This window comes from Cyprinus carpio, chromosome B18 (assembly GCF_018340385.1).
Source record: "Cyprinus carpio isolate SPL01 chromosome B18, ASM1834038v1, whole genome shotgun sequence".
In the NCBI taxonomy this organism is placed as follows: domain Eukaryota; kingdom Metazoa; phylum Chordata; class Actinopteri; order Cypriniformes; family Cyprinidae; genus Cyprinus; species Cyprinus carpio.
This window is the reverse complement of record NC_056614.1, coordinates 13,986,113-14,004,498: the sequence shown is the minus strand read 5'-3', so window position 1 is coordinate 14,004,498 and position 18,386 is coordinate 13,986,113. Positions and strand designations below refer to the sequence as shown.

The 18,386-nt window shown below is 37.4% G+C and overlaps 2 protein-coding genes across 3 annotated transcripts in view; both read left to right on the top strand.

Annotated features, from left to right (window-relative positions):
- The window catches only part of pik3c2a (phosphatidylinositol-4-phosphate 3-kinase, catalytic subunit type 2 alpha), a 34,546-nt gene extending 25,513 nt beyond the window's left edge, over nucleotides 1-9,033 (top strand). For both annotated transcript variants that reach the window (XM_042743940.1, XM_042743941.1), the window contains exons 17-33: nucleotides 79-172; nucleotides 536-630; nucleotides 892-1,072; nucleotides 3,199-3,303; nucleotides 3,691-3,783; nucleotides 4,160-4,289; nucleotides 5,070-5,206; nucleotides 5,309-5,478; nucleotides 5,568-5,724; nucleotides 5,946-6,055; nucleotides 6,136-6,343; nucleotides 6,521-6,645; nucleotides 6,726-6,843; nucleotides 7,400-7,481; nucleotides 7,593-7,702; nucleotides 7,793-7,918; nucleotides 7,998-9,033. In XM_042743940.1, coding sequence (XP_042599874.1) covers nucleotides 79-172; nucleotides 536-630; nucleotides 892-1,072; nucleotides 3,199-3,303; nucleotides 3,691-3,783; nucleotides 4,160-4,289; nucleotides 5,070-5,206; nucleotides 5,309-5,478; nucleotides 5,568-5,724; nucleotides 5,946-6,055; nucleotides 6,136-6,343; nucleotides 6,521-6,645; nucleotides 6,726-6,843; nucleotides 7,400-7,481; nucleotides 7,593-7,702; nucleotides 7,793-7,918; nucleotides 7,998-8,180 — 2,224 coding nt within the window. In that variant the 3' untranslated portion in view covers nucleotides 8,181-9,033. The remainder of the gene's footprint in view (nucleotides 1-78; nucleotides 173-535; nucleotides 631-891; nucleotides 1,073-3,198; nucleotides 3,304-3,690; nucleotides 3,784-4,159; nucleotides 4,290-5,069; nucleotides 5,207-5,308; nucleotides 5,479-5,567; nucleotides 5,725-5,945; nucleotides 6,056-6,135; nucleotides 6,344-6,520; nucleotides 6,646-6,725; nucleotides 6,844-7,399; nucleotides 7,482-7,592; nucleotides 7,703-7,792; nucleotides 7,919-7,997) is intronic.
- A 1,663-nt stretch (nucleotides 9,034-10,696) lies between these two features.
- Nucleotides 10,697-16,837, top strand: LOC122140410 (protein phosphatase 1 regulatory subunit 15B-like). The gene is made up of 3 exons (XM_042743942.1): nucleotides 10,697-11,289; nucleotides 11,893-12,998; nucleotides 13,588-16,837. The coding sequence occupies exons 1-3, from the start codon at nucleotides 11,142-11,144 to the stop codon at nucleotides 13,798-13,800; spliced, it is 1,467 nt and encodes a 488-aa protein (XP_042599876.1). The 5' UTR covers nucleotides 10,697-11,141; the 3' UTR covers nucleotides 13,801-16,837.
- The last annotated feature ends 1,549 nt before the right edge of the window (nucleotides 16,838-18,386 follow it).

Sequence of the window (18,386 nt, the reverse complement as noted above, 5' to 3'; positions counted from 1 at the left end):
TGTTTATTACTGTTCTGTTATGTAGAGGGAGCTGAGCATGTGGTGAATGTTGTGCTTGGTTGTGTGTGTTACATTCAGGTTTGCTGACACAGAGGTGAGGAAAGTGGCTGTGAGCTGGATCGAGAGCAGCAGTGATGATGAGCTGGCTGACTATCTCCCTCAGCTGGTGCAGGTGCGCCCACACACACACACACACACACACACACACCCACACACATATATGCATGTATCTTCTCTTCTTTAAACAGCTTGTGATAGCGCTTTCTGTTGCTTTTTTCTTGGTTATGCACTGGGAAAATGAAAAATGTACAAATTGCATACTTTAAAAGAATGTTTTTGGATGTTTGATTGCATGCAATTTACATTTAAACGAAAATGTATCAGTTTAAATTGATATTAAATGCATTTATTTTTAGTAACTTTTCTGATTCACTTAAGTACATTTTTATATGTATTTTACAGAATTCTGTTGTCTTTAAAATATGCTTCAAGTGTCCTCTCTGACGTACTGACAAGCATGTGTGGTAAATTGCAGGCAGTGAAGTTCGAGTGTCACCTCAACAATGCCTTGGTGATATTTCTGCTGTCTCGAGCTCTGGGAAATGTCAACATTGCACATTATCTTTACTGGTAAAGTTGTTTATTACTGGATCATATCATACATTTTAAAGGCAGTCAGTTCATTAAAATATTGAATCACTATTCATTTAATAATTTGTACAAATAATTTAAGTAATAATTAGTTTTAAGGAAGTACAATCTATCAGTTATTTTGGTGGAGAAAGTATTTTTTTAAAGGGATAATTCACCGCAAAATGAAATTTCTGTCATTATTTATTAACCTGTTTAAGAATTTAAGATTTAGATACAGTCTGCTGGGTTTGAATTTAGGCTGCTGAGGGATGCCGTGCAGGACCCAGCGTTTGGTCAGCGTTATGACCGCATCCTCGGTGTGCTGCTGTGTCTGTGTGGGACTGGACTGAGGACTGAGCTTGAGAAGCAGACCAGGCTTGTGCAGCTGCTGGGTGCTCTGGCTGAAAAAGTGCGGCAGGCAAGCAGCTCCACTCGACAGGTAAGCCATGGCTGGCATTAAAGAATACGTTTTATGATGTTTTTATGATGTGTAAAATGCATCCAAACAGTTGCATAACATCCCTTTATATTTATATCATTTCATTTAGAAGTGTGTGATGCTGAAATAGTTTAATAGATCCTTAATATTTTTGAGGAAACTGCTGCATATTCTCACAATTCTTTGATGAATAGGAAATTTAGGGTTTCTTTTCCCTCTTTTTTTTTGAGAATTTAAACATTTTGTCACTTTTGATCATTTTAATCTATACTTGCTGAATAAAAGTATTTTTTCAGTATCTTACTGGCCCCAAATTTTGTAATGAATAGTGTACATCTATGCCAGCAGCAGAATCTTGTGCTCCTTTTTTTAGTTGTAGGTTTGTTTTCTTATATCCAGTAAGGATCTATGAGTTCAAACCAAAGGCTTCTGGGAAACAAGTGCAGGATTTTCTAAATTGTTCAACAACTAGTTCCAAAATCTAATTTAATAATACTGTTCAAAACATGATCTGAATAAACATCAAATAAAGGAAGGGCTACATAAGTATAACAGGAATCTTTGGGTTTGAACAAAGGCCTGTTTGACTTGTAGTCCTAGCAAAACACTTGCATGTATTTTTCTCATAAGTACAATGACCTGTGACAGATTATTGGATCAATGAATGATTGTATTTGGATGAACCCTTGATCCCTCCAGCTCATCCAGTCTATATTGGTATATTGCCTTAAACACAATATGGCAAAAATATATGAAAACCCATACACCACACCCATAAGTGCCCGTTGAGTATTTATTTGTGCACTTACAATCATGCACAAGAGCATCAGTAAGGTCAGATATTGTCTGGCTCACATTCTGTTCAAATTCATTCCACATGTGTTCAGTGGGGTCAGATTTGTTTTTGTTTTTTTGTACAGGCCTGTCAAGGGCTAATCAATGACTAAATCATTTTTATATGGAACTTACTTTGCTCAAGGATATTGTTATGCTGGAATAGAAAAGGGTCCTCCCCAAAGCATTGCCACAAAGTGGGATATGCACAGTTCTCAAGAGTGTCATTGTATTCTGTAGCATTAAGATCTGTCTTCAGTGGAATTAAAGGGCCTAGCCAAACATGCTGACAAAAGGGGGTGTCCACATACTTTTGGTCACATAGTGCCTCATCTTTTATCTCCCATGTGAACAAGTGGTTTACATACAGATGAAAAGCTCTTTATAATGCTCTGTATTACTGGTAAACATGTTTTATCGTGTTATGGCTTTGTCTGACTTGGCTAAAAAGAGTGCTGCAGGAACCCAGAAACATATTAACGTTTTTGTACTTCCGATTCCATCGTTCTGAAGTCACTGGGTTTTTGAATGAGTCATTGTTTAAAGATCTGAAATAAGGTCTGTGGTTAACACAAGTAATTTTATTCTAAGACATAAAATGCATCAGTAATTCACCAGTCATGATGCACTTCAGGCTTTTATGTGTTTCGAAAAAGACTGTTGCTAACAAGTGGCTAAATGGGACTGCAGAGGTTGTCAGGGACATTGAACGGGTCAATTATTTTAGTATCTTAGTTTTTTTTTATAATTTACTTTTTTTTTTTTTTTTTTCAATTTAATTTTGTTTATATTTTGTATATTTTATTTCAGTTAATGCTGGTATTTTATTTCGAGCAATGGACGTTTTTTTATGGTTTAGTTTTAGTTAACAATAAGAACACTGATACTCACTAGTCTGCTTTTACAGCGCTCTTGCAAACTATTCAAACTCAAACTTCCCAACTTGTGGATTGAAAGCTTACGAGTTTTGTTTACACTTTATTTTAATGTTCAATTCTCACTATTAGCAAACTATTAAATTTTGCCTCAGTAAACTCCTAATTTGCTTCTTATTAATAGTTAGTAAGGTTTTGGTTATTGGGTAGGATTAGGGATGTAGAATATGATTGTGCTTATAATATATATGTGCTTTATAAGTACTAATAAACAGCCAATATGTTAATAATAGGCATGCTAATAAGCAACTAGTTAATGGTGAGAATTGTTCCCTATACTAAAATATTACCAGGAGTTATGAGACTGTGGTTGTAGTTCGTATGAGTCAAATCCAGTTGAATGTTTGTTCTTTGTAGGTGGTGCTGCTGGAGGGTCTAGAGAGGGTACAGTCTTTCTTCCAGAAGAACAGCTGTCGACTCCCTATTACTCCCAGTCTGGTGGGAAAAGAACTCAATATCAAGGTGAGTGCTTAAAGTCAACAAAATTGACCCTATCGAACCTACATTCTCAATCTGATTAATGCATTATATCAGCAATTCTATAGAGGCTTTAAAGACCACATTGACAAGGAACGGATCTCTTCAGTTCTCATGTCGTGCAAGGTTTTGTTCCGTTTTGCTGGGAAGCGTTCACATGTGATTCACTTCCTTATCATCCTTACTCACTCCCCCCCTCTTCCTGTTTCAGATGTAGAGTTTTGCACGCTCAGCAAAGTTGTGTCACTGAACTCCATCTCTTCTCCTCCAGTCAGAACTGCCCCCATTTCAAAGACCCTCTTTGTTGCCAAGAATCTAACTAAAACCCTGAGGCTGCTTTTGTTAACATGGTTCTGCTTTTGTTGAAACTAGGCCTGCTCTTTCTTCAATTCCAACGCTGTACCTCTGAAGATTGCACTGGTTAACGCAGACCCGCTGGGAGACGAGATTAACGTCATGTTTAAGGTGTGTGTACAGTATAGTGAAGGGGCCTCCATAGATAGAACGTATTCCTGCTGAGGTTTGTTATTGTTTTACATTAGCTTAGTTTGACAGTAGTGACAGAGCAGTTGGTTTCTTTTTATATTAATTGCAGTAGTAGGATCTTCCATTGAATTCAAACTATAAACATGTATGATTGATGGAAACTAGACTTCACTTAAAAATGTGCCACAGACAAAGAACCAAATTTAAAGTCTCATCTCCATCATGAACATGCCCTCTAGTGGTCGAATCAGTAGTAGAACAAAGATCTTGTACCTACATATTTAAGTACAGAGTTCTAGATACTCGTGTTTTTGAGGTGTTTCTGAATAGCTTGTCTGTCTTAACTGTAATTCAGGTTGGAGAGGATCTGAGGCAGGACATGTTGGCGCTGCAGATGATTCGGATTATGGATAGGATCTGGCTGCAGGAGGGACTGGACCTGCGCATTGTCAACTTCAAATGCATCTCTACTGGAAAAGATAAAGGTACAGTACATTCTGCTCTACATTTAAAACATATTTAACTATTTTCCAACTAGAATAAAATAGTTAAATATGTATTTTTTTTTAAATACTATTATAATTTACATTACCATTCAAAAGTTTGGGGTCTGTAAGATATTCAATTATTTTGATAGGGGTCTCTTATTTTCACCAAAGTTGCATTTATTTGATAAGAAATACAGTAAAACGGTAATATGTTGAAAATATTTTTTTCTGTTTTAATATATTTTACAATGTAATTTATTCCTGTTATCATGACTCCATTCTTAAGTTTCACATGATCCTTCAGAAATCATTCAAATATACTGATTTGTTGCTCAAGAAAAATTTCTTATTATTTTGTTATTATCAGTTTTTTAAACAATATTTTTGCAACAATATTTTTTGTGGATTCTTTAATAAGTTCAAAGGAGCAGCATTTGTTTGAAATCTTTTGTAAAATTGTAAACGTTTTAACTGTCATTTAAGATGTGTCCTTGTTGTTTTATAATTTTTTTTTTAAATAATAATAATAATAAAACCTACTGACCCCAAACCTTTGAACAGTGGTGAATGAATAGCCTATTCATTGTAGGTACAACAAAAAATGGCCTATTTAATTCTACGGATAAGAGAGAATGTTGAAAATTGACATGGAAAAACTAGATTATGAATTTTTTGTGCTGTAAAAACTTGATATGAATCTATTAAATATGACTTTGTGGCTCTGTGAATGTACAGTAGCATCTGCTTCTGTTATAAGATTTGTGTTTGGTTACACAGGCATGGTAGAGTTGGTTCCGTCTTCTGAAACGCTGAGGAAGATTCAGGTGGAGAACGGAGTGACGGGCTCCTTTAAGGACAAACCTCTTGCCGAGTGGCTCCGCAAGTATAACCCTGCTGAGGATGAATATGAAAAGGTATCTGGATGATTATAAAAGGCAGCTTTAGTCAAGACCAAGTTCATTTGGTTCATTGGGTTTTGATCTTATTTCAAACTAATCGAACCCGTCTCTTGCCAGGCCTCAGAGAATTTCATCTACACCTGCGCCGGATGCTGCGTGGCCACTTACATCCTAGGCATTTGTGACCGTCACAACGATAACATCATGCTGCGTTCCACCGGCCACATGTTCCACATAGACTTTGGGAAGTTCCTGGGTCACGCACAAATGATTGGGAGTTTTAAAAGGTGAATGATGGGTTACGCAATGTAATACTGCCCAGTTTGTGGTTTTGTTCTGTGTTTTTTTTTTTACTTGTTTTTTTTTCTCTCTGCAGGGACCGAGCACCATTTGTCTTAACCTCTGATATGGCCTACGTCATTAATGGAGGCGAGAGACCCACTAGTCGCTTCCAGCTTTTCGTTGACCTTTGCTCACAAGCCTACAACTTGATACGCAAACACTCCAACCTCTTCCTCAACCTGCTGTCTCTGGTATTATACGGCACCATATTGCAAACAAAACAGTCATTTGTGTGTCATCAATAGAATCTTGTGTCAACAAGAAGGGCTCCTTGTAAAGGTTTTTGCCAATATTAGGTTCATGACAATTGCACAACCCTAATGACAGGAAGCTGTTTGCATAATTTTCTTTATTTAGGACTTTTGTTGCTGTTTACATATTGATCAATTTTGTATTTGTGTGTTCAACACAGATGACACAGTCGGGTTTACCAGAGCTGACTGGAGTCCAAGATCTTAAATATGTGTATGATGCTCTTCAACCTCAGACGACAGATGCAGAAGCTACCATTTTCTTCACAAGGTAAATGTATTGTTTGTTTGTTTGTTTATTTATTTATTTTGCTCTCTAAATAACATTTTCCTCCACCTTTTTTCTTACAGGTTGATTGAATCCAGTCTGGGCAGTGTGGCCACAAAGTTTAATTTCTTTATCCATAATCTGGCCCAGCTGCGATTCTCTGGGCTTCCTTCCAATGACGAGCCAATCCTCTCCTTCGCTCCCCGGACGTACACTATGAAGCAGGACGGCAGGATTCGAGATGCCTCTGTATTTTCATTTCAGAAGAGATACAATCCAGACAAGCACTATGTGAGACTAATTTTATAAAGCAGTTATATAAATACATTGTTGCCTTTATTGCCTCTTTGCATGTTGTAATAATAAAAATAGTTTAATTTTCATCATTCTGAAAGAATTTTGTAAATATGCTTAGTATCTTCTTTTCAAGAAAGAATATTTTCCTAATTTTACCTGTTTCTCTTTCAGACGTACGTTATACGGATCCTTAGGGAAGGTCAGAATGAGCCGCAGTTTGTCTTCCGCACCTTTGATGAGTTCCAGGAACTGCACAACAAGCTGACCATCCTTTTCCCTCTGTGGAAGTTGCCGGGGTATATGAGTTCACCTCTTGTACCATGGTTTGTCAAATTCTAAACTTCTTTGTCCCTAAGAGTGTTTTTCCTGTTTCTAGATTTCCCAGTAAAATGGTTCTGGGTCGTACACATATCAAGGATGTGGCATCCAAAAGGAAGGTGGAATTGAGCAGCTATGTGCACAATCTGATGAGGAGTTCAACAGAAGTCACTCAGGTGGGTGAATTGAAATTTTATATATTATCAAATATAATTGTAGTGTTTTTGGTTAATCTCTGGGAGTGATGAATCAACAATTATGCCACTCAAATTAATATTCACTGGTTTTTAGATACATGGTCAGAATTTCTTAAATGTTTTTGAAGAGACTCTTGTGTTCTACAAGTCTGCATAATATTCTATTTAAAAATTTTAAAATGTGATTTTTTTTTTATTTAATGAATTTCCAGCAGACATTACTCCAGTCTTCAGTGTCACATGATCCTTCAGAAATCATTTTCATATGTTGATTTGGTGCTCAAGAAACATTATTATCAAAACTGAAAGAAATATCAAAATTAAAGTAAAATTTGAATTGATTTCTTTCAGGATTCTTTGATGAATAGAAAGTTTGAAAGATTTTGAAATAAAAATTGTCTTTACTGTCACTTTTGATCAATTTGATGCATCCTCGCTTAATAAGAGTAATAATTTCTTTCAGAAAAAAAATCTCACTGAACCTAAACTTTAGAACAGTAGTGTAATAAATGTGACTGATTTTATTTTTTATTAGTGTGACATCATCTACACTTTCTTCCACCCTATTGCGAGAGATGACAAGACCGAGGGGGTCGAAGGACTCTCTAAAACTCCAGGTATGTGTGTCATATTTAGAATTTAATCTCTTTTTAATGTATTTTAAAGATTAGAGTTGGACGCACCACGCTATCATGATTGTTTTCATATGTTTGATGTCTGTTTGGCAGATATGCCTCCAGTGAGTCCCACCACCGGCCGCGTGGAGGGTGAGGTGAAGCTGTCGGTGTCCTACCGAAACAGCACGCTCTTCATCATGGTCATGCACATTAAAGACCTGGTAAGAAATATCAAAAGCACCCATCTTCAAACTGATCCCATTTTCTGTTTATTCCAAAATCTCATCCTTTTTTTTTCCTCCCAAACACAGATATCAAATGACGGTGCAGACCCAAACCCTTATGTGAAAACATACCTTCTCCCAGACCCCCACAAAACCTCCAAACGCAAAACAAAGATCGCCAGGAAAACTAGGAACCCGACATTTAATGAAATGGTAACTAAAACCTACCTATTTAACCATGCGTGCTTTATTCTAAAGCTAATAGACAACTTCCTTCTCTCTTTGCTCGTAGCTGGTGTACAGCGGCTACAGTAAGGAAACCCTGAAACAAAGGGAACTTCAACTGAGCGTGCTCAGTGCGGAGTCTCTGCGAGAGAACTGCTATTTGGGTGGCATCACCCTCAGCCTTAAAGACTTTGACCTGAGCAGAGAGACTGTCAAGTGGTACAAGCTCACAACGGTGCCCTATTTTTAGATCCAACGATTCTTCCACAAAAGGTGATGTGACTGCATCAAGTGCACTTACAGGACCACTTCACATTCCCCCAGCATCCCCCTCTCTCTCTCTCTATGACACTAATAAAAGTTGAGTCTTTGTTGTTCTGTACATTTGGAACTTAAGAGGACCAAACGGCTTACTTAAAGAAGAGTTTATATTATTATATATATATATAAAAGAAAATATATAGAGAGATTGACACTTGTATTTTGAAAACTGCTCATTTTTACACTTTCCTTTTCTACATATAGAAAATAAGAAACATTAAAAGTCTGTATGGTTTTGAGCTATCAAAACAAGCACAGCAGAGTTCACTTTGTTGATAATGTGCCAAATGAAGTGACTGAAACTCATGACCACGTCCCTTTAGGGAACAATAACAGGGTGCCTTCACACGCTCTGCTTTCATTTACGCTCTTCTCAGTACATTTGTGGTTTTAAAAAGGCCCTGTTTCGTAAGCTAATGTAGTATGTACTTCCCATGGTGTGATTAGAGTTGGTCGAGCTGTTTTTTTAATCCACCAATGAATTTGTGTAAAGAACCCTCTTTAAAAAGGGAACAGCACCTGTGGCTAAAAGCTACAGCCAGAGCTCAGCTGAATCGTAATCTGTGAGTTTACCAGGAGGCATTTAAAAAAAAAAAAAATGTACAAGATTGTCATCACTCACTGCAAATAGTGATCTGATTCGCTGTTTTATGACTTTTAAAAATACATTTTGAATGGATATTAACATGGCCAGTTATTTATTGGTTATCTTAACCTGACCGAATCAATATTTGCTGTAATTCTGACTCTCTCTTGAGGAAAATTAAATGTTTTTGAACACCTCTCTGTATAATTTTTGTTCTGAGGTTAAAAATATACTTGAACCAGTAGGGGGCAGGCAAGAAACATACAGCCGTTTTTTTTCCTTGTGCACTTTAATATTTTCAGATTTGGTTGAAACGGTTTTCATTTTGTTATACAGTGAGTTACTTATGTTATTTTATTATTATATATTATAATTAGGTTTAACAGTCTTGTTGTCATTGATGAAGACAAGTTAATTTCATGCCCTGTGGTTTCCAGTGTTATTTTTGTATCATCTATATACTGTTATAGTAAATATTGATATTTTAAACTAGCTTAGAATTTTTAATTCTCTTTTTTTAAGTAATTTTACATCGTTTGTATTTGTATTTTGCTTTTATTATTAATTATATTCAACCTTTTTTAATTGTTTTAGTAATTTGTGTACTTCAGCTTAAAATTATTCTTAGTTAACTAAGTTTTTCTTATAACACTTATTTTATTTCTGCTTAATTTCAATTAAAGATGAAAATGATTATAGTTCTCGATAACAATAACAACACTGGTGATTTGTGGCTAAAGCTGCCACTGAAGATGTGCAAGAATACATCTTAAAGGTATAGTTCACCCAAAAAATGAAAATTGTCTTCATTTAGGCTTGTTGAGCAACTATGGTGAATTGTACTCATGTTGAATTACACGTGTCGTGTTGTTCCAGACCTCTATGGCTAAATGATAGAAGTAAAAAGAAACCAAATCTGTTTAGTTCCCAAAAACCTTCTTTTGTGTTCCACAGAAGAAAATAAAGTCAAAAAGTTGATAATGATATGGTGGACTACACCTTTAAAGCTTTGACCCTCACACACTAATGATTTCTGCTGAGGTGTTGGTGTGATCCTTAGGGACTCTTGTGGTGTGACCCAGGTGCGCTTTGTCATTGGCAGTAAAATTCTAAAGGCCTGACCTCAGATCTGCCAGTGTTTCTGTACCACCTCATTAAAACCGGCTGTTGCTGTGAGAAAGCATCTGGAGAGAAAGAGAAAAGCAGTCAGGCCAGGCTGCTGTAGATGTGCGTTTTGTATTTTGTGGAAGGAAGACCAATGCAAACGGATAGAGATGATAATGAATATCAACTGCTTCCATTCAAATAATACATTTTACTCCATGTATTCGACTTGCCACCTGTAAAATAATTGTCAAGTAGGCTACAGTTAGCTGTCTTTCACAAATATTTGTACCACAATAATGCACAGGAAAATAAATGAAACCACTAACTTAAGTTTAAATGTAAAATTTTATGCCTAATATTAAATTAGGCATATTTGTAATCTGGGCAGCAGTTTTTATTTAAGTGTATTAGGTTGCAATTTCTTCATGAGGCCAGTTACTTACTAATAAATCTGTTGCAGATTAAATTGATATATGACCCTCTGAGATATGCTTGACGTTATTTATCGTAATTTTCTACAGTGTTTTTTTCTAGTAGCGTGACGCAAGAAACAGAGTAACAAGGTTTGAAATGTGCCTCAGCATAATTAGCGAGTTTAGTGAGGCTTTATCTGGAAAAATAAATAAAAATGTTATGTTTTATGCACAATTCAAAATGCCTTACCTTTCTCCCCCATTCATTCAATCTTTATTTTATCATTAAAATAAATAAATGAATAATTACGGGTCTGAAATATATTTCCACCATTATATAGTAAGCTTGCTGTACCTGCGTGATGTAATAGTAGCAATAGGTAAACCTGTTGCTTCGTGCTATGATTTCACATGGGACAACAAACCATGCGTCACTGGACTACGCCATCGTGTGGGCGTGGTTTGTTGCGAAAGAGGGCGGTGCCAGTGTGAGTGACACATCAGCGATCAAATCAAAGGTCGCACTGTTGCAGCGCTGGAGCTGTTTGTTTATAGTGGAGTGATTTCTTAAGTTGGAGTCGTTTGTAGCAGTCACACGTTCATTCGGAGGAGCTGGAAACGGGACTTGGTGATCATGTGGACCCCAGCAGCTTTCGCTCGGAGTTAACGCTCACATATCTGCGAAGATGTGGTTAGCAAACTTCAAAAATCAGCCGATAAATTACGACAGAGAAAACAAACCAAGGGACGAATATCAGAATACGTGACCGGGTATTGTTTGAGGATGGAGAGGAGCGCATCGGAGCGGACCGCGCTGCGGCGGTTTGGGGACAGCGGCATGATGCTTCTGCCCTGGACTAAACAGATCCTGACGGTGCTGTGGGAGCACCTGCGACTGCTGGTCCAGGTCATCTGCTGCACTTTGATTTCGGGTAACTCTGGTTTTACTCATTCATATATTTGCATTGAAATGTTTTGCTACCCGTAGCCTATGCCATTGCCGATTTACATAATCTTATTTACAGTACAGATGCACTTATCTAACGTTATAATTATGTTGTAGATCACTGTATAGATATATTATTCTTGTAGATAACAAGTGCAAACTAAAAAAATGTAAAATGAAGAAGTGCAAAAAAAAAGTGCTGTTGGTCAATTCATTTGCATTTGTACACTTTCCATACAAGATTTGCATATTTATAAATTTACATTCATCCAAAACGAAACGAAACGTATTTTCTTTAGAGGATGGGGACACAGAGGTAGAAAGAAAACAACATCAATAGTGATGCAATACTCTATTTTAAACCAAATAACTTAGGGTTGGAGGGTTTTTGTTTATTATAATATAATTATGAATATTTATAATAATTATGAGTATTTATTTAATTTTACCTGGCTAATTTATTTATATTATATTTATACTATAATTTGTACTATCTATCCATCCTAATATACATTTATAATATTAATTATGAGAAAGGCTTTTATTTATGACCTAAGGTGCTTTTAGTAACTCTTTATTTGGTCCCCAGTTTTTCAGATGTTCAGGTTTGAAGTCCATGTGAGAATTACAGACGAGACAGGGCAACACATTCAGCACATGACAAGTGGGTCAGGAGACCCTTCTGACAGTTTCCTGCTCTCATCCTTGTTTGAAAACAACAAAAACATGGTGGTCGGGGGTTCCAGTCCACTTTCAAAATTCGGCAGGGACCCATTCGACGTGAGCTCTCACTCCAGGGCTGTCCTGTCCAGTCTGGTCGGCGATGAACTCTGTTGCTCCTTGGTGGACGACCTTGTGTCCCATGCAACAGAGTGTCTCAATGACACTGAAGACCTCTATATTGGAGATCACTCCATGTGGAAGCATGGATACGACTGGACCATACTAGGAGGATCAGAGAGGAAATGCGGAGAGAACGCCTGCACGTTTACTGCACATGTGTCTGGGTTTTCTGCAAAGGAGTTTGTAAAGCATCAGAAGCCCATCGGTGATCCTGATTCGTGTAGTTCATCTACAGAAGATGTTCAAGCTCCATGTCAAGTGCAGTCAGTCGGTCAATTCTCAGACAGTGAGTTCAGCTGGGGAAGCACAGACAGCTCTTGTTTTGAAGGAGAACGAGAGGAGAATGACAAACTCTGGGACCTCCTGACCAGCTCGACGGATCCATATCACCCTCTACACTTCAAGGCATGTTTGTCCAGTGCGGTTCCTGAAAAAAGCAAAACGCAGATGGTTTTGAAGGCTGAAAGTCCCACTGTATCACACTCCACTGCATCTACAGGCTCCGATTCTTCTAAACCAGGTTCTGAAGATGAAGAAGAGGAGGCCTTATGGAGATCCCTCTCTCAGAATGATGACCCATATCACCCATTGAATTTCAGAGCACCTCTTCAAAGCTCACCAGCTACATCAGTACCCTCAAAACATGATTCGCCCAGTGACAACACACTAAATAAAACGGATAGACTCTTAAAATCTTCAAGACGCGTAAAGCCAGAGTTACCATCAAGTAAAGTTGCTCGCCATTGCTGCCACAAAGTACCAGTTGAGACATTATCAGTGGTGCCATGGAGAAGACATGTTGGTCTGACTGCTCTTCAGGGCAACCAAAGGAAATGTCCCAATTTTAAGAAGGTAATTATCAGTCTTAAAGGAATAGTTTACCAAAAAATGAAAATTTTGTCATCATTTAAATACCCTCATGTCGTTCTTTCTTATGTTAAAAAAAAAAAAAAAAAGATGTTTTGAAGAACCAAACAGTTGTTAGTCCCAATTGACTTCCATAGTAGGGAAAAGTCAATGGGGACCATCAACTTTGATTACCAGCATTCTACAAAACATCTTTTTATGTTCAACATAAGAAAGAAACTCATACAGGTTTGGAATGACATGAGGGTGAGTAAATGACAAAAATTGTCATTTTTGGGAGAACAGTCTCTTTAAGGTGTGGTCACTGTTGTTTAGCGAATTTTCGCGATTGGGGATTTCGATTTCTCCACAACAACAGGTTCAATTGCTCATTTAAACTTGCCAAGCTGACCAACAGAAAGCTGGTTGGTTTGAAAGTGATTTTTGTGTGAGCTGTGCTTCATACATCACACCGTTATTGACCATTTTGCCTGCAAAATTTTGCCAGAAATAAGCTTATCTGACCGCACCTTTATGGCACTTATGTCAACTGTCAGTCATTGCTTGCTAACAGCATGTTGCTAATGTTTTCCAGGTGAAATTTTCTCCTGTAGTACAAGTCCACAAGATGCAAGCTTGGTCCTTTGCTTTTCAAGCATCTCGTAAGGGACCGTGGGAGGAGTTTGCACGGGACAGAGACCGTTTCCGAAAGAGAATCAGTGAAACTGAGAAGGCCATTGGCTATTGTTTTAGTTTGTCACACAGGGAAAAGCTGTGGGCCTATAAGGACAGAGTACAGAAGAAGTAACCAGCCCTTGATTTGCAAAAATTGGTTTCTGATTGTAATTATTGATCTTATAGTTCCCAGGCCAGCCTCTAGACTGCTATATTGACTCTAATTGACATTTATACCTCACTGCTGTGTCCCAACACACACTGTACCTTGACTGCTACGAAAAATTGATTGTAAAAGTTGAAAGTTACTACTGCTGTTGATACTGAATTTTTATTTTATTTTATGTTTTTTGCTATGCTATGCTTTACAGACTCTTGAGTGTGACTAATCACACACATTTATTTTTTAACACAAATTGTTGATATGTTGGAGTACTAGACTAGTGTTATGTTATTTAAAGAGATAGTTCACCTAAAAATGAATATTCTGCCAACATTTACTCTCATGCCATTGCCAATTCCAAAACTTTATTTTTTTTCATGTGAAGCACAAAATAAGACTTTTTGAAAAATGGCATGGTGTTTTTTCCAATACAGTGAAAGTCAGAGGGTCCAGTGTTGTTTTGGAACCCACTGACTTTCATTGTATGGACAAAAAAGTTCAGTAATAATTCTTCAAAACAAAAAGTAGTTATAATAATAATATCGCCTCTTGTATTTCACAAAAGAAAGAAAGTCACACAGGTTTGGAATGATGTGAGCAACAGTAAAAGATAACAATTTTCATTTTTGGGTAAATTATACCTTGTTTATTCCAATGGTTTTAAATGGTGTAAAAAAATAGGCTGCTTTTATTATTGTTCATTATGTTGACAAAAATGCAAAAAAAAAAAAAAAAGAAGATGTAACAAGACCAAGTTACAATGCACCTCAATGTTTACATTTTTCTATATATAGATATATATATTTGTTCAAATACACTACTGTTAAAAAGTTTGCAGTCAGTAAGATTTTTCATAATATTATACTTTTAATTAATACTTCTATTCAGCATGGACACATTTGAACGCATCACAGTTTCTTCAAAATTATTAAGAAGCACAATTTTCAACAATAACGTTAAGAAATGTTTCTTGAGTATATAATATTTCACAATACTACTTTTTAACTGAATTTTGACCAAATAAATGCAGCCTTATTGCGCATAAGAAACTTTTTAAATACATTTAAAAACCTTACAGACCTCAAACTTTTAAGCAGTAGTGAATATGTAAATTACATCCTAAACCATATGTCCTACAAAAACAGATGCTGTTATAAGATGTTTGCTACATTTGACTTCACTGATCATTGCAGTTTGTTCATGAAAAAAAATGTAATGCTTTTTTTTTTCTGTTTTATACACTATTACTATTCAAATGTTCTATTATCACATCCTGCATTTGTTGAATGTACAGTTGTTTCCTTGCGCACTGTGTCCTGGCTCATTTATTTGGTTCATCATACTAGTTCATTGTGTCTCAGACTCTGACTGCAGAGGTGCAGAACTCCTGCGAGACCGTCATGTGCAGCCCCTGTAAGAGAGGGTTAAAAACAAAGCGTGATGAAACTCTCTCCCGTGAGGAGAAATCAATTAGCATCTCCCCTCGACACATCAGCTGCAACACAAGCTTGTATGGTGCAAAGACAAGCAATCGTTTACGCAATCTTTCATGCTGAGACAACAGACTGTGGGTCTAATTTAATGATGCTCTGTCCTTGAGTTAATTAGATTGCATTTCAGACACATTTATTGATAACACAAAGGTGGACACGTGCTATTATGAAAGTGTTTAACACTCTATTAGCAATAGCTGACTGGTTGCACTTTACATTTTGCTTGTTGAAACGCCGGTTTGAAAGCAACAGATCTGAGAGCAGTTTGAGGAAGGGCTGGTAGCTGGATGCATGATGGTAGTTGCATGTGGCGCTGCTATGGTGTCTTCCTCTCCTAAGGTGCCTTCACCCAGGTGACCTTGGTCTCTAGGCAACCAAGCACAGCAGTATTTGGCAGTAAGAGGATTGCATATGATTGCAGCAGGGGCTGGTGTGTTGTGGGAGGGCAGCCAGCATGGCCCCAGCCTCTTATTACTCATCCTGGAGAGTCCAAAGCTTGAGAAGGGGGATCTCTGGAGTCATAATTACAAAGCACTGACTGCCTGATGCAATAGAGCAGTCAGCAGCCACAGTGTGTAAGATAAAAGATAGTCAGACACATCTCACGTTGCAGAGAGAAATTCGTGCTGGATTGGTTATTGCAGTAATTTTTAAATATTTCCGAACTTCAGTAATGTGCATGGTCAGTGTACATTAAGTGGTTAAAAACATGAATGATTAAAAATGGTGATGGTTCCCTGTCTGATATGTAAACATATTTGAATATTCAAATTAGATGCAGCAGCTTCACAGTGTCATTTTGTAAATTCAGTATTTAGTTCAAGCACCTTTACAGCCTCAAGTCTTTTGGGATATGATGCAACAAGCTTTGCGCATGTACGTTTGGAAATTATCTGCCATTCTTCTCCTCACCTCTTCACCTCTCAAGCTCTGTCGGCTTTGATGGGGGCTGATGGACATTTTCAGGTTTCTCCAGAAATATTTGATGGGTTCAATCCCAGGCTCTGGCTGGACCACTCAAGGACATTCACAGAGTTGCCCATAAGCCACTCTTGCTGTGTGCTGAGGGTCATAGTCCTGTTGGAACGTGAACCTTCTGTGATGAGGTTCTGAATGCTCTGGACTGGGTTTTCATTAAGACTATCTCAATATTTTGATCTGTTGAGCTTGAGTCCCTGCCGCTGAAAAACAGCCCCACAGCATAAGGCTGCTACCAGAACACTTTACTTCTGGGATAGTACTGTAGAGGTAATGAGCAGTGCCTGGTTTCCTTCAAAAATGATGCTTGAATTAAGGTCCATCAGACCAGACAATCTTGTTTCTCAAAATCTGCAAGTCCTTTGGTTGCAAAAAACCAAGGCCCTTGTCCATCAATTGCTCAGGAGGCCAGCTCTAGGAAGAGTACTAGTTGTTCTAAACTTGTTCAATTATGGATAATTGAGGCTACATATTTCTGTGAGCCTTCAATGCAGCAGATTTTTTTTTTTTTCAGAAATCTTCCCTAGATCTGTGGCTTGACACAGTCCTGTTTCTGAGCTCTACAGGCAGTTCTTGGGGTTTGCTCTGATATGAATTTTCAGCTGTTAGACCTTTTATTGAAAGGTGTGTGCAGTGTTGCCAACTTAGCGACTTTGTCGCTAGATTTAGCGACTTTTCAGACCCCCTTAGCGACATTTTTCGGAAAAAGCGACTAGCGACAAATCTAGCGACTTTCTTGGACAAACCTTATTTAGTCTCTGAGACAGTCTGGTACTGCCGCACGAGCGCGAGGTCTCTCTTTCCAGCGCACACACACATTTCTCTCTGCATCTGCTCTGTTCAGCGAGCGCAGAGAGGATCAGCACTTTCAGTTAAAAAAATATATTCTGTTGCTTCTAACTCTTTTACATGCGAGTATAGCCGAAATCACAGCACAACCATTGTCTTAATCATATGAGTATTTGATTTCATTAGACAATGTCGTGAATAGGATTTTAGTGCAGATTAATATCTTTGAGAGCTGGTTATGTAGTCTTAATGGACCGCGTTTCAGTCATTATAATATTAATTCCGTTGTTTGTAAACACAAACATTAAAATATAATAATAAAAACAGTTTTATTGCGAATTTGGATGCATTAAAATGCAGTATGTAAGCACAGGGAGGCAAGAAAATACAACGCACTTACGTCATGAATATGCTAATTAACGTATGACGTCATCTAGCGACATTTAGCGACTTTTCAGGCGGGGTTTAGCTACTTTCCATTGAAAGAAGTTGGCAACACTGGGTGTGTGCCTTTTTAAATCATGCTCATTCAGTTGAATTTGCCACAGGTTAACTCCACCTCGAAGAGTAGTAACATCTACAAGTGATATGAATGCTCCTGAGCAAATTTTCAAGTGTCCCAGAAAAGGGTTTTAATAGGGTTTGAATCTTTATTTTGCTGCACATCAATAAAATCAGACTGCAATCAAAATCAAACCAGATTGCTAAAAACTTTTCTTATACCAGAGAATGATATTGTAGCTAAATACATTTCTTGAAATTAGGCTAATTTTTAAAACAGCAGCTCTCTGTATGTTCACACATGCTGTTACATGAACTCATGTGTCACGAATGAAGTAGGCCTAACCACAGCAGAACCCTTTGATATCAAACACTGACAGATCTCTCTGCGGTGGTTATCTGTATGTGCTGCATGGCAACCATCACAAGGCGGCACCACTGAGCATGTTTTGTATCCATCTTCATTATATTCAGCACAGGCCCAATGGTACAGAGCTCTGCTTGGCTGTAACCATACAGTCTATGGCTGTAACACTTTTTTATGCTATATTTTTTCATAATCTGAAATAAAATACGAAACTACCAAAAATACAACCAGATTGCAACGATCTTTTAAGTTTTTTTTTTTTAAATAAGCAGATACATGTAAGTGAAACGTAATTATTTGTAGATAGATAGCAGCTAAAACATAAATCTCAAGTAAGGTTTTTTTTTTTTTGCGTTGCAAAAGTGGCTCTGGATACTCACTGAGAGAGTCTGATGAGAACAGAGGTTTTTGAGATAAGAGCACTTTTA

Bases quoted from the DNA above. Each gene is read 5' to 3' on its own strand.
- LOC122140410 (XM_042743942.1), top strand. From the start codon at position 11,142: ATGGAGAGGAGCGCATCGGAGCGGACCGCGCTGCGGCGGTTTGGGGAC. The intron at 11,290-11,892 runs GTAACTCTGGTT...TTTGGTCCCCAG, and splicing joins CTGCTGCACTTTGATTTCGG to TTTTTCAGATGTTCAGGTTT. The intron at 12,999-13,587 runs GTAATTATCAGT...AATGTTTTCCAG, and splicing joins AATGTCCCAATTTTAAGAAG to GTGAAATTTTCTCCTGTAGT.